This window comes from Lethenteron reissneri, chromosome 38, assembly GCF_015708825.2.
Source record: "Lethenteron reissneri isolate LAM-NWPU_2019-01 chromosome 38, ASM1570882v1, whole genome shotgun sequence".
Classification (NCBI taxonomy): domain Eukaryota; kingdom Metazoa; phylum Chordata; class Hyperoartia; order Petromyzontiformes; family Petromyzontidae; genus Lethenteron; species Lethenteron reissneri.
In genome coordinates, this window is record NC_083816.1 from 9,801,174 (window position 1) to 9,817,505 (window position 16,332).

Consider the following 16,332-nt stretch of genomic DNA (forward strand, 5'->3'; position numbering starts at 1 on the left):
TCGGGAGTCGAACTCGGGTGCGGCCGGGTTCGCAGCGCAGGGCGCTAACCCCTCTGTGCCTCCCCTCTCGTCGGCTCCGTTACAGACAGACGCACGTGCGAGTTCTTAATCAATGTAATTGCCACTCGCCTCCAATTAATGACCTCTTGTCCACTGCCAAAACGTTGTTGTAATTACGCACACCTGCACACGACGTCAGTACTCGCTCAATCAGCTCTCGCGATGCGCTATTTTTCGGTTCGTGCCGCTTGCGCGGAGCGAACGTTTCACGCTGCACGTGCCGGGAGCCCAATTCGGGAACTGAACTGAAGCTTCCAACACGTGGGACCGAAACATTGGGACGACGTGCCGAACAACAACAACAACAACAAACAAACAAACTGAAAACACGGCCGTAAAAGCTGCACGGCACGATCGTGAAGACCTACGCAAGCGGTGTTACTCGAAACGTCGCTCTGTACGTCCCGGAGTGGACATACCTCGTGGGTCTAATGGCGTGATGTGTTTGAACGACACGTCCCACGTCGCGATCACCCGATCGTCGAATACCCGATTGCGAGAGCCTCTGTTGAACTCTTAACTCGCGCGCGGTCAAATCACCCGAGCATTGCGGTGCTATTTTTCGATTTAAAGCTTTCGTGACTGCAGGGATTCATCTTCTTGGTTCTTTCGGTAAAGTCACGTAGAAGAGAAATAATAAAATAATACAAATTAAACATAATAAAATAATATATTTTTTATTTTTATTTTATTTTATTATTTCCCTTCTACGTGACTTTACCGAAAGAACCAAGAATACATTGCGGTGCTGCTGTACACCGAGGGCCCGGCTACGTTTTGCAATCGAGTTATGGGACCCACTCGGTGGACGTTTTATTGAATTTCCTCAACGGCGCTGCCAAGGTGGCCAACCTGACAGACACTTTCCATCGCGACCGTGAGCCTGCATTCGCTTCTGCATTCGCTTCTGAATTGGATAAATGAGCAACTGCACGCATCTGGCATTTGCCCTTTTGTGTTTAGTTTGTTGTCCTTCCACCGCGCATCAGATTACCGCGGTCTGCTACGTACGGTACGGAAGAAGTTCAACACACGTACGTGCATGTTGGTTGGTTGGTTGGCATGGAATCGAGGACCACATCCAGCGTGTGTGAATCCGAGATCTTGTCAATTTTCCAGTGGAAAATTCATCTTTACCAGCTCCCCTTCCCCATCATACCTGGGGACTGCGGATGAGAAAAACACGTTGCAAACACACGTGGGCTGCATTTCAAAAGTGCCCCGCTGCATTGAAGAGTAAGCAGGGGCTGGAATTTGACATAAGGAGGTTGTGCACTTCCACAATCCATCGACCGTTTTTTTTTGTTAAACACTTGACCAGAGGCGGCGGCACTTGAAGCGGGCGGGTCCATGAGCATCGCGCGGGGAAACAGAAACGAGGATCCGCGCCGAGCGAATTGCTCGACGCGTTCCGCCGGTGGCTCGACACGTCAATCACGGCCGCGCACACGCGGGATGAGGCGCCGCACGCACCGCCCCAAACGCTTCCTTTCCATCCTCGCACCCCTCCGCGTCTATTCCGACGTGCGTCTCCTGGACAGCTCGCGATGAGCGGCGGGCGGGCGGGCGGGCGGGCAGGAGGCGTCGGTAGGCAGATGGGCTGCTGGCAGGGGACTGGCAGCGCGTCTCCTACCGATCTGTCTCCGCGTCGTGTTTCAACGCGAACGAGTTGACGTCGACGTGTCCCGTGAACACGGCAGCCTGAGAGGGTCCTCGGGAGTGGGGGGTGGGGTGGCCCTGTTCTCATTAAGATCGTGAGCCTCAGATACGGCCAGGCTCGGTGACGCACGCCTGCGTTTCGGTGCCGGGTGGTCTGGAGAGGTTGGTGGGTCAGGGAGAGATAACAATGCGCACCCGGGGTCGGCGAGGAGCCTATACTTTCTAGGTTGCTGACAGGTTCCGTAGGCTGATCATTCTTCTTACAAATTGCAAGGTAAAATATTTGCAAATTTTATACGCGTATATTTGAATGATTAAGCCATTTGGTTGCGTCTGTGGAGGCTTGGTGGTTGTTGGTGATATGTTGCGGTACGGGGAGTGTTGCATTATGTGATGGATGGTCTGGCTCTGGCTACCGGACACCAATCTGTCGTTTGTTAGGTATACATATCAGCGTTATGCTCACCATTTACGCCATGACTGCATCCCATTTGCAAATTGGTGCCACAAATGGATTTGCTGGTGACGGTGGGGGGGGAGGGCACAAGCAACGCAGATCGTTGTGTCTCCACCCCTTCCTGGATTCGAACGCGCGGGGGCTGGGCTGGGTTGGTGGTCTCATTGGCGATTTCCCAGCGGCTCTGACTTGGGAATTAACCGATCACCGTCAAGTTCCCAGCCTCCTCAGAAGGGCTTCCGTATTTGAAAGGACGTTTCCTCATTTGCGAAATGAAAACACCACGTGCGTATTCCCTGTGTTACGCATTAGTCCCCCATCTCTTAATGATCAATCAAGCAGCCAGTATCCGATTCATTACTTAGAATTACATTTAAATCGATTTATTTATTTATAATCAAGTGAGTGCCACGCTGAGACTAACCGTCTCTTTACTTACGGAGAACTGGAGCATTGCATTATGGGTACAGCGGTACAGAAATATCGGTACAAAATCCACTGCTGGATGAAGGCCTCCCCAATCCGCCGTAATTTCGGATTTCACTTGCAAAGAATACACTTGGACATATCACGTTTGTGTATAATGAAAAAAATAATAAAAGTTGAACATCAACAATAATACTGTGCTCGTCGGGGACTATATGGATTTATATTTCTATTATACATAACATTAAACAAAACGGTATTTTGCCCATTGCGAGGTTTTAAACAGAACTTAGATTAAAATTAAAGCTATAATGTGAAGTCTGTAGTTCTTATCAGAAGCTAAGGACGGCTGCTTGCGTTGTGGCCGAAACGTCGTGAGAATTTTATCTTATTATGTTTTATTTTTATTATTTTATTATTTCCCTTCTACGTGACTTTACCGAAAGAACCAAGAATATGAATCCATGCAGTCACGAAAGCTTTAAATCGACACGTGTACAACAATATTGTCAGAATACCTCCAGTGTTTGCTTGTTTGTCTGGCTTTCCCTGTTTGGGGTTTGCTACCTTGGCAAGGCTAAGGCTTAGTTCAAGCGTTCTTGAATAAACCTTGCTTGGGATTGCAATATTGGTTACCAGACCAGGAGGGATTAAGACATGGCTTGACACAGGGTTGCCATTCACATCTCCACCTGTGATTGGCTTCTGTAGCATATGGCCACAATGCCAGGCGGCTGTAATCGTGTCCACACCTCCTGGCTATTGCCAAAGGCAGCAGTTTTCAACCTGTGGGGGTACACCCCACTACAGGGGCATCAAGATTTTTTGGGCGGTGTTGGGGGGGGACAGGCTGCAGCATGGATACTGTGTAGGTAAAATGTAAAATGTGCCTGAGTAACGTCATTGGCCCAGCGCCACATTACGGCGATTCGACACACGAGTACACGGCACAAAGCAAATGCCTTAATAACACCGTGTTGACATGTGATATCTCGTGTTCACGTGCGGTATGGCATTAGTAACCTCAAATGGTCTGCTTATCTATTTTGTTAGCGGCATGTTGGAGTGGGCGACGCAAATCAGTGGTCGTGATTTTGGCGGCTGCTGTACCACAAAAGGTTGAGTCAGCGATGGTCTAAAGCAGTGGTTCTCAACCGGGGGAGCGCAGATCCCTAGGGGATCGTGGCAAAGTCCCATTACGTGAGGTGACATCCTATCATACGTGATATTCATTAGATACATACTACACTATACACTACACTATACACTACACCAATGTTTCTCAACCGGGGGAGCGCAGACCCCGTGGCAAAGTCCCATTACGTGAGGTGAATTATAAATGTTTGACATCCTTATCATACGTTAGACTCATTAGATACATACTACACTATACACTACACTATACAATACACCGGTGGTTTTCAACCGGGGGGAGCGCGGGACCCCAGAGGGTACGTGAGGTGAATTCTAAATGTGTCATGACATCATGCACGAGAATCACTGGTGAATAATCACGTACGAATCTGCCAATATAAAATATCTACGATAACATTTCAATCAATACGGTGACCTTCAACGAAATAAAATACCTTTTCTAAACTCATTGATCGTAAACAATGTGGTTTCCAATAGGAGACAGCGAATACGAAACAAATTGCGTCACGCACGCACAGAGCGTCCGTTGACATTTTTTTTTATTCGCTTGCAATTTCTATCTCCCGTTAGGATACCTCACGAAATGGACGACTGGGTAAAATGTTGATGTTCATTATTCACACAGTTATTTCTCAGAACCACGTTGGGTCATCATGAGACCTCCTTTGCCAGTACCAAAATATACTAATAGGGTTTTTCCCCTTTTTTTTCTGGCAACAAAACTGACAGCTTTTGCAAGGAATCATGCATACATTAACCACAATCCTTGCAGTCAAATGAAAACAAAAAACAATACTCTGATAATTTATGCATTGTCCTTGAAACTGATTGGTCCACACCAGAGACAGCTTTCTTTAGAGCCTCGTCTCATATGCAAAGGAGGTCCCATGATGTAGCTGCTCACCCCGAGCTCTCATTACTCTGATAATGCGTTGTCTTTGAACTGTGCGCCTTTTGGCGTCATCTGGTCGAACACCATATGAGACTAGGCTCTAAAGAAAGCTGTCTCTGGTGTGGACCAATCAGTTTCAAGGACAATGCATAAATTATCAGAGTATTGCTTTTTTTTTCATTTGACTGCAAGTATTGTGGTTAATGTAAACATGATTCCTTGCAAAAGGTGTCAGTTTTGTTGCCAAAAAAAAGGGGAAAAACCCCCTATTAGTACACGTTGGGTCAGTCAAGCGGAGAGAGGGGGGTGGTCTCGGTTAAATAAAAATTCGACAAGGTGGTACAGCAGCCCCAGCAGAAGGTTGAGCAGCTCCGATCTAAGGGAACGTGGGCTGCTGTCGGGTACGTCCACACTCCTGGGTGGCTGTCACCTAAGGGAATGTATCTCCCCCATCAGGATTGCTCAGCCAATACTGAATTGGCTCCGCCTCAATGTCACGATGTTGCTGCCAGCTGCGGCTATACCTCTAACTCACCCACGTAAAAATCTGTTATCATTCAAGCGGCAGATTATTTTCCAACAAGCGAAGGCAATGCAAGTCGATTTTTTCACAAGTGAATACAGGGTTCACCCCCCCCCCTTCCTCCAAACATTGCTTCCTATGTTCTGTGCTTTTACTGCTTCTATCTGGATATTTCTTTTTATGAACGGCACGTGAAATAAAAGTGCAAATTGAGCCAAAAATGTCTACCAGATGAAATGTTTATGCGTTGGCTTTTAACAGTGATATTACTCTATTAACTCACATTTAGTCAATGAGCAGTGGTGCGTGTACATTTTATTAATAACAGTATTTTTATTGATATTTAACTTAACTCTGTCCAATTTAATTTTTACTTGGCGCCTATACGCGTCAACCACACGTAAGCGAACTCGCGTCGCAATTGAACATGTACTGCACATTTTCTGCTGTAAATTGCCTCAACGTTTGTTTTTTTCTAAGGGGCCGTCCATAAATGACGTCACGCGATTTTGGACGATTTTTGACCCCCCCCCCCCCCTCGTCACACAGCGTCACAAAAAGTCAGACCCCCCCCCCTCAAATATGACGTCACAAAGCTCTGCCCCCCCCCCCCAAATAAAACATGCTTCAAATCGCTTTAAACTATTGTCATTGTAGTGCGTATTTAATGTGGCGCTGCACTCTGATGTTGTAGGAGAAAACATTTATTCAAAAGTCTATTTAATTAAGTAGAACGTGTTGTCTATATTTATTTAAAGTTGCGCATTTTGATGTGACGTCACCTTTCTCACCCCCCCCCCCCCCCTATCGTCACACATCGTCACAAATGTCTGACCTCCCATCCCCCCTTGGTGCGTGACGTCATTTATGGACGGCCCCTAACACATTGTATGGCAGTAAATCATAGACGGAGGCGAGGCCGTCCGTGTAGACCGTGGCGTGATCGTCGACTGTAAGTGGCGAGTGGGGGAGAGGAGTGGGGGGAGAGAATCACGCACGCACACCAATCTCCCTCTGCCGCACGCTCGCACACACAAAGACAAAGATGCCCCGTATAATAATAGCCTTCACCAGACTGTTGGGGCAAGTGCTGTTAAAGAGTAGCACCTATGAAGGCCGGCACGGCACACGAGGGGGTGAGTGACCACTACGGCCGGGCCGCCTTTGTCCACCCAGTGGTGATATTACACACCGCGCCAGGTACTTATTTGAGGCTGAGTTGACCTAGGGGAGGGGAGGGGGGCTAGTACCGGTTTAGATAATCGTCACTGGTGTTGGCCGTGAGCGGGAATCGAACTCGGGTCGCTGGTTTCGTAGCGCAGCGTAGCGCTAACCGCACACACTCACATTCAATCTCCCTGTGTCGCACACACGCGCACACATACACGCGCACACGCGCGCACACACCCGCACACACACGCACACACATTCGCACACACTCACATTCAATCTCCCTCTGTCACACACGCGCACACACACACGCGTACACGCGCACACGCGCACACACACGCGCGCACACGCACACACGCGCACACGCACACCCGCGCGTACACGCGCACACGCACACACACACGCGCACACACACACTCATGCACACACACACGCGCGCACCAGCAAACCTTTGCCTGGGGCAATTTCTCTCCCCCCCACCCCCATCCCATGGCTTGGCTCCCGCTTGCTCCCTCTCACTTGTGCGTGAGGGGTTCCCCCTCTCCCTCAGCCGTTCCCTTTAATCACCCCCGCGCCCACGACACACAGACGCACACACTCGCCCGACGGCGATAAGGAGCAGACGCTGCAAATGGACCAGAGAACGAGGATTTTTATTATATTTTTCATATTTTTGTGCGGTAGCGCTCTGTGCACATTTGTTTTTACAACACACGACAACAAAGGCATTCTTCCACTCCCGTTTGTTTTGTTTGTTTTAGGTGCAATATATGCATAGAACATTTTAATTCCCTTGTTTTAATTTGTAATTCGGCGCTTGGACCGCGATCCTCAGCGCCGGACTACGTGGACGGGACTTTTGTGTTCGATCAACGCGCTTCGTGGCTGGGGGGGGGGGGTTGGTTGGGGTGGGAGATTCCGGGGCAGATGGAGATGGGCGACAGCATCGCGGGTCGGAGGCGACGCGCCGACACCATGGCAGGGTGGGCTTCCCCGATCCGTGTCAAGGTGAGAAACGATCCGGGAGGGAGGGGAAGGGGTGGGTTGGTTGGGGACGTGGAGTTGCAGCCTTGGGCGACGCGAACGAGCGAGCGAGCGTGCGTGGTGCACATACTGTACGGCGAATGGCAAGGGGATGTGAAGCGTTTCGATTTGAAGCTTTCGTGACTGCAGGGATTCATCTTCTTGGTTCTTTCGGTAAAGTCACGTAGAATGGAAATAATAAAGTAATAAAAATAAAACATAATAAAATAATATATTTTATTATGTTTAATTTTTTATTATTTTATAATTTCCATTCTACGTGACTTTACCGAAAGAACCAAGAAGATGGATGTGAAGCTGCTCAGCAGCGACGGCGGGGACATTGTGAAATGCAGAGACCGGTTGTGTTGGCTTTCGCGGGCCCGCCGATAGTTTTAGCTGGGCAGAGATGGGGGGGGGGGGGTTAAAGCTTAGCCGCTGTTAAAGAGTCCAACAACAACAACAACAATAAAACTGGCAGCGTATCAATAATTATTGCGTACGAAAATAAATGCTTGTTATCGCTCTGATCATACACACCTATCATGTGTGAGCTCTTCTGATCCATTAGGATTGCTTCATGAACTGTGCAGGCACGGTCAGTCCCAGGAAATTCTCAGGAAATAACGGAATAATAATTTCGTACGTGTAGAATGTAGTATCATCATTAGCTAGGTAAATGCTTAGAGGATAGTAGTATTAAGTAATATTTCTGTGTTATGTCCAGAAGTGTGTGCGTGATAAATGTAGTGAATTCGACAAAACAGCGATATGAAAATGTTTATTGGAGGTGGCCGGGTGACTTGGAGGTCAAAAGGCTGAGCCGGGTTCTCAAGTGCAGTAAGTTGAGGGTCTTAGCATGGTCAATGACGTGCACAAACTCGATCCTCCATCATAATAACAACAACAAGTGAGGTTTTGCCGTGGATTTGCATGCATGCCAGCTCTGAGAATTAAACATATCAATGTTAGATTTGAAGCTTTCGTGACTGCAAGGATTCATATTCTTGTGTTTTTTTCGGTACAGTCACGTAGGTAAAAAATTAAAATTAATAAAAGTAAAATATAAATAAATTAAAAATCACAACGTTTCGGAGGCAACACAAGCTTCCGTCTTCAGGTGGAACCGTCACAGCACGATAGCTGTACTTGATACAGCAATCGTGCTGTTACTTGATACAGCAAGCGTGCTGTGACAGTAAGCGTGCTGTGACGGTTCCACCTGAAGACGGAAGCTTGTGTTGCCTCCGAAACGTCGTGATTTTAATTTTATTCTTATTTTACTTTTATTAATTTTAATGTTATTTTTTTTACCTACGTGACTTTACTGAAAAAACCCAAGAATACATATCGATGTTGCCTGTCATGTGACAAGCAGTCTCGAAGCAGAGTGTATTGGAAAGATCGACTGCTACTGTGTAAAAAAGCAACAAATAAAGGATTTGCAGAAGACTTGTGACAATACATTCTGCATCAATTCATTGACACACAAGCTTCGCGCTCTAGATTGTTGAATCGATCCACCGTCTCGTTGCATGATGTGGATCGTACAAATTAAGTAAATTGGGGGAAAGAGACCCCAACATATATATTACAAATCAAGTCTAATTTGCATCGCGCGCTTTCAGATGCACTTCTGGGGCCGTCTGGAACGCTGTTCCTTCCAATATTAGGAAGCCACTGGAGCCGTCCACTTTTCAATCATCGCGATTGAAAACGCACTTCTTTAAGAACTGCTCTTTGTGTTTAGTTTGTTTAACGCGGTTCGCTTACGTAGGGTGCGAAAGAAGTTCAAACATTTTGACTTAAAGCTTTCGTGACTGCAGGGATTCATATTCTTGGTTCTTTCGGTAAAGTCACGTAGAAGGGAAATAATAAAATAATAAAAATATTAAACAATAAAATTCTCACGACGTTCCGACTGCAACACAAGCAGGTGTGGATTTCACACCTGATGTGGATTTCACACCTGATGATGATTGCTTGTGTTGCAGCCGAAACGTCGTGACTTTACCGAAAGAACCAAGAATATAAGTTCAAACATGCATACGTACAGCTGCCTGTTAATGAAGACGCTGTTACATTACTGGGAATTCAAGACGAAGCTTTCATTGAGAGCAAGTTGGTGGGTCGTCTTGAGCACGCGTTAAATACGTGAGATTTGCTCATTGTAAGCAGGTGCACCCAGGACTAGCTTCGGGGCTGCAGATTGTTCAGCGTGTGGCTTCACTCTTAATTCCACAGCAGGGGACCAACCGGCGATTAATGATGGAAATATTTATTTAAAAAGAGCAGCTCCACAATTATCCATTTCGACCTCAAATCTGTACGCGTGGGAATACGTTGTAATTCCCGTGGCGCCTTCTTAGATTAGTTTTTTTTAAGCTGCAGACGATCGCACGAATCCCAACTTTAAGAACTGATACATCATGAAGAATATGTACGGAGCCCACACACCCTACATGTTATATTTATTCCTTGAAAAAGAGGTGTGATGTCTCATTCGGGTAGGTGGGTGGCTGGGTGGTGTGCAAGTGGATGGGTGCACGAGTGGGTGAGTTGCTGGGTGGGTAGGTGTGCACGTACTGTATATAGATGGGCGTGGAGGTAATAATCCAGGTGCGTGGATGAGTGTTTGCGTGAGTGGGTGCATGGTTGGGGTGGGTGGCTAGATGCAAGGATGAATTGGTAAATGTGTGGGTGGGTGCAAGGGTGACTGGGTGAGCATATGAGTGGCTAGATGGTGGTTAAATTTCGATTTAAAGCTTTCGTGACTGCAGGGATTCATCTTCTTGGTTCTTTCGGTAAAGTCACGTAGAAGGGAAGTAATAAAACAATAAAAATAAAACATAATAAAATTATTCTCACGACGTTTCGGCCACAACGCAAGCAGCCGTCCTCAGGTGAAAACCAGGTCTGTCGGGGAGACAGCGTCTGAATGAAACAGCACACGAGCTTGGAGCATATATATAAGCTGAGTTGGGATGGGGGGAAAGGGCGCTTGTAGGTAAACATAAATGAATAACTTTAGCCAATAAATATATATTCGTAGCCTCCGCAGACTCACATTCGGACCAGCTTGACGAAAAGCATGCGTATTCCGAGAATGAGACAGTCCACATCTAAGTATACTACATAGATATCGCACATCTTTGATGCCTAATAGAGTTGCGTGCAATTCCTCTTACGGAACAACCCATCGAGCCTCCGCTCACAAACGACGGATGTTGTGAAGATTCGGCAACGTTCACTTTGAAGTGGCTCTAAAAGCGTAAATAGGCGCGTGGATTAAAGCTCGCGCCGTCATTGCCGGGTGATTCTGAAGGGGCTGCTCTCTGTGGTTATTTAATTAAGGTCACTTGCCATTTTCTGCAAATTAATGATGAGCTGCAACGCGCAGACGCTTCTGATCACGCACGAACGCGAGCCCTGGCAATCAAGGATGTGTCCTCGTAATTGGAAGTGGCCGAGGTTTTTGAACAGATTGATTTCGAATTGAAAAGGTCTCTCTCTCTTTCAGTCAATGGGCCCATTCATTTTTCACTCTCCACATGTTTCATTCCAATTTGTCATTCTCCACTCCACATGGAGTGCCCCTACATCTTCCGTCGTGTGTTCATGGCAATGGGTGAAGCTCTCGTCAAGTAATAATAATAATTACTTATGTACATTTATGGATACTGTCGTCGAGTAATACATGGTTGGTACACCGGACTTGAAATCCAGAGGTCACTGGTTCGATCTCCCGTGCAGATTTTGAATCAAAGGGCTGGTTTCTTTGATTTCCGCGCTTATGTCTACCTAGCAGCGTAGATGTTGTACTCCACTGTTAGTTGATCGGCCGTGCCGTGTGTGTGTGAACATCTTACCGCGTCTCAAGAGTTCTCTATTCAGGAGGGTGCCACTTGGAATGTTTACCCATCCTTCCACACTCCGCCCTCGCTTCCTTCTACGAGATGCCGTAGCCATTGTAAGGGTGACCCCCGATCCACAAGGCCCTCTCTTGAGTGTCGCCATCAACATTCGCCTGGAAGAATTCCCCTCGGTCGATAACCTCTGGGCGCCACTCCAATGCCCCCTGTCTCGGTAACCCTCCCTTCTCCATCCTGCCCACTTGTGCCACCCATGGTAACCTCGCCAACCGGATTGCCTCCGCCACCCTATCGTGCCATGTCCCTTAAAAACACAAAATCCCAACATTTGCTGAACCTTTCCTCCCAGAAATCTCCAGCATCATCATCCGCACCGTGCACCAAAATAGTCAATGGTCAGAATTTAGATGTTTACATTATCCGTGTTAAAGTCCAACTTCTCAGACCAGTACAGCAACACGTTGACATTACCCTGCCCTAAATAAACTATAAAGTCGCCTCCATAATGGTCATGTATCCCATCAATCCATGGATACCCACTTGAGCAAATGTTATACAACTCCCCCTTGGATTGTTGGTTTTGAAAGCAGTCTGATGCTCATCGTAAATCTGTTTTAAAAAATGTATACGATGCTTAACCACACACACATACAAAGTCCACGTCTCGCATCTCTGAGTGTCATTTATTTTCTCCGAGCCCTGCACTGCCCTCTCTATCTTGCTAATACGGTGACGTGCAAACACAACCCCATAATATTTGTCTCAATTCACGTGCATTATTGCTCTTCCTCGGATACAATTTTGCGGGCTGTGTGGATGGCAGTAAAGAAACACGAGATGAAAATCCGACACCCATCATCAATAACAAAGTCTGCCCCATAACTGAATTCATGCAGTAAATAAGCTGCACATTTCCCCGCGTAAGACAGAGATTGGTAACGATAACAGAGGTGGAGTGTTTGCAGTCATTATTGCTCCTACAACGACAGCAGTAGGAATATATATTTATTTATTCCCAGGTGAGAGGTCATTGAGCCGACGATGTCTTCTTCAAGGGAGACCTGGGACTTGAAAGTAAAAATGCTCCAACGGCGTGGGCGAGGAATCGTACGTAGTCGCTGCTCACTCGAGGTGGAACGATGCATAGATTCGTCGATTGATATCGATTCTTAAGTTCACGATAATTCCCATCAACGTGTTTTCGACTCGTATTTGACTCACGTGACGAGATTAACACCAACCCCTGCAGCCACTAGAGGCGTTACGTCATTCACCGCAATCTTTTAGAAAAAAAATTATGAATTCTCTGATAGAATCGTGACCCTAAATCACAACAATTCATCGCATCACCAGGATGTGGCTGACTCGGTCCATTGTGATTTTGCATGCAAAGGAGACATTGTCGTCAATGAATTCCACTGCTAAAGCCACACAGGCTTAAGCATTCATCCGGACCCTCCATATTATTATTATTACCGGTGCATGCAGGTTTGCCACGGCGGTGAGATGTTAACTACCTCGCCTGGTATGCAGGAGGTCGTCGGTTCGATCACGAACCTGACGCCTGCTGTATATTTGAAGTGTGCGTGTCTCTCTCTCTCTCTCTCCCCGTGGTCGCGTGGATTTTTCTCTGGGTCCTCCGGTTTTCTCCTCCACATTTAGAAATGTGCGTTTATAGTATTTCGCTGCTATACATTTCCACATGATAAGCCACTTGGTTGAGGTTATCATTTGTTTACGGCCAGGTCGCTTATATTAAAAAAGAGCTATATAGCTCAGTGGTCCTTACCTCGTAAAAATAAAACATAGTTTATGTTTTTTTGTTGTTGTAAATGATGCCACCCACTTGACCGCGCCTGTTTTTGTTGTATCAATGTTCATGCTCGTTATTCGGCTGCTGTTGAGTCGACGTGACAGCCGTGTAAGCCCCCCCCCCAATGGACCCAGAGACGACGCCGTCAATTTGTGCGGCACTAATCAAGGGCGTCACTAAACGCGAGCTGCGAACTCGCACCAGGGCGAGCTAATGACGACGACAACAACAATAACAACAACAACGTATGGCAGGGAGCCTCTTTCCAGTTTCGGCCACATTTTCAGATTTACGAGAGCGATAACGATTTTCCGAGACTGCTGTAGTTTAACATTCTACGTGTTAAGTTTAATGTGCTGCCCCTTTTGCTGGTGATGGAAATAAAAAACAATACAAAAGGACCCTTTTTTGGTAGATAGTCAATTTTATAGATAACGTAATTTTTCAAAAATAGCTTAATTTTTCTCTCCAAAAATCATTAAGTTGGGTGATATCATTAGGGATCTCCGCTCTCAACGCTGTGATTAAAATGAGTGTGTGTATGTATAATGTGTCTAGGACCACTATCTGAGTGATGCTTGTGCGTAGATAAAGAAGCTTGAAATTAACATTTTATAGTTCAGGCCTCGCCACATTACATATTTGGCTGCCATGTCTGTCAATAAAATGTAATTAAAAAAATTGTGGAGCAACTAGCAAAGGTAAAAAAGGTAAAGTTGCCGCTCTGCAAAATTTTTTCCCACTCCACTGCTGGTGGGAAGGACCTCCAACTGGAGGAATCTCGAGCGAGATTCTCTCGAGGTGGTACGGGAGTACCCCACACTTTACCCCACCAAACGCGACCTGCTGATCGACTCATCGTGGGTGTAAGGATGTATCGTGCTGAGTGGACAGAGATGGGAGGACTTAAGAATTGTGCCACTGCCGCGCTGCTGAGTGCTCGATCCGCCGTCCTCTGGATTGCACGGCCACTGTTGATAACCGTTATGTCACGCCAGTAAATTCCCAGCAGAGCAAACTAAAATATATATTTTGATTGCATTTAGAAGAAAAAAACCCACATGCAATTCATGCTAATAACCAGGCTTTTAAAACGGGTGGAATTATTGTTCTATTGCGTTAAACAGACACAACGACAACAACAACAACACGAGGCATCCGTGAGCATTTGGAGAGAAGTGCCGAGACAAAGTGAACTTGCACGCAGTCGTAATTAGATTCATTGCAGGTGGTGGTGGTGATGTTGGAGGCGGTGGAGGTGGTGGTGATGTTGGGGGCATTGGTGCGCAACGCTATGACCCCGGTGACCCGAGTTCGATTCCCGCTCGCGGCCAACACCAGTGACAAATTATCTGAACCGGTCTTGGGCCTCCGCTAGGTCGACTCAGCTTCAAACGAGTAACTGGTGGGGTGTGTAAACATCACCACTGGGGAGACAAAGGCGGCCGGGCGTGGTGTTGGCCACCCACCCCCTCGTGTGCCGTGCCGGCCTTCATAGGTGCTGCTCGCTAACAGCACTTGCCCCAACAATCTGTCACAGGCTATACGGGGGATCTTTGTCTTGTTTTGGTGGTGATGATGGCGGTGGCGATGCGCGCGATGCTAGGCCGGGCTGTGGTAATTCTCTTGTAAGCAACGATGCTGGAATAAATACGCTTTCCCTGGGGGGGGGGGGGGGGGGGGGCTAGTGGGCTGGGGGCTGGGGGGCTGGGGGGCTGGGGGGCTGGGGGGGCTGGGGGGGCGCACGGGTTGAGTGACGGAAATTGCAGGGGCGGGGGTGAAGGAAACAATAAAATAGAGAATCTGTGACAAGGGAGCCAGTGCGTGGGAGAGAGAGAGAGAGCGCGCTCCAGATTGCCCACCACGTGATGAACAATCCTGTCCATGGCAATCGGGGCCAGACGCAACCTCACGTTTCGTCAGCCGTTGTGCGTCTCGTCTGATTTGCTGTGCGCAAGATACATATGTAACAACAACAACAACAAATATTAATAATTACCCCAAAACAAAAGCGTGGTGGAGAAATTTTTTAAAGCGTGGGGGGGTTTTCTTTTGTTATTCGAAATATAAAACGATGTGGTTTGCTGCATATTGCAATTATGAGCCAACGGATGTCTCGCGTGGATCCAGCTGCCCAATGAATGTGCATCACGACCACACGCTGGACTTCAATGCATCGCAGCCTTTAACTTGGGTTAACACATCTCTACAAAGACCCCTCGTTATAGCCTGAACAGACTGTTGGGGCAAAGTTGCTGTTAGCGAGCGCCTATGAACGCCGGCACGGCACATGATGTTTACACACCGCACCAGGTACTCATTTGAGGCTGAGTCGACCTAGGGGAGGCCCAGGACCAGTTTAGATAATTATCGTCACCGGCGTTGGCCGTGAGCGGGAATCAAACTGGGGTCGTCGAGTTCGTAGCGCAGCGCCCTAACCGCGACACCACCGCTCCCCACGTCTCTAAACGCACACAAAGACAAACATACATCTTGTAGCCTATAGATACGATGGGGAAATTGCTGTTAGCTAGCAACTGTTCAGGCGGGCAGGGCACACAACAACAATCTGGTGTGGCTATCACCATGTGCGGTCACCTTTGTCTCCCCAGTGCTGATGTCTCTACACCACCATCAGGTTCTGTATGTATTTAAGGCTAAGCATACCTAGATGAGGTCCAGGCCCGGTTCAGATATAACTCACCACCAATGTTACCTATGCTCTGAAATTGAACTTCAGTTACAAAAAAACACCTTGAAGATATTTTATTGTTGTCGTTGTTGTGTTTGTGTGTACACAACCAAAGACAGACAAAGATCCCCCGTATTGCCTACAGACGGTCGGGGCAAGTGCTGGTAGTTGAGCATCCGTGAAGGGCGACACGACACAACTCAGCAAACCACACGCACGCACGCTCTCACACGTCTGAATATAGTCACCACCACTTTGTGCAGCCCTGCTTTACTTTGCCCACTCATTAAATCTGACAGTCGTTCGTGAACTCGCCTGCTTGAAAAAGAGCCCTACATTCGCGGAATAAATTACATCAAATCTCGGAGCACCTTCTGGCTTGAGTGAATCCACCCGTCGATGGGTGCGATGCAGCTCACTGACAGTCGAAGGCTGTCTGCCACGTCCACGTCCCGTGGCCTTCCCTTCAATTAACCTTCTGCCTCCACTGCGCACACCTTCACACACGCGCACAACAACAACAACAGCAGCAGCAGCAGCAATCATCGTGCAATGCGTGTGAAAGGTCACTCGAGGCACGCGCGGGAGAG

The 16,332-nt window shown here is 47.5% G+C and overlaps 1 protein-coding gene across 2 annotated transcripts in view; it reads left to right on the forward strand.

Annotated features, from left to right (window-relative positions):
• LOC133351767 (FERM domain-containing protein 4A-like) overlaps positions 1-16,332 on the forward strand; it is a 231,774-nt gene that overhangs the window by 36,100 nt on the left and 179,342 nt on the right. The window contains exon 1 of one of the 2 annotated variants that reach the window (XM_061567261.1): positions 7,279-7,350. The exons of the other annotated variant lie outside the window; for it this stretch is intronic. Within the exon in view, the coding sequence (XP_061423245.1) occupies positions 7,318-7,350 (33 nt within the window). The 5' untranslated portion in view covers positions 7,279-7,317. Of the gene's footprint in view, positions 1-7,278; positions 7,351-16,332 lie in introns of those variants that run through there. 2 annotated transcript variants of the gene reach the window in all.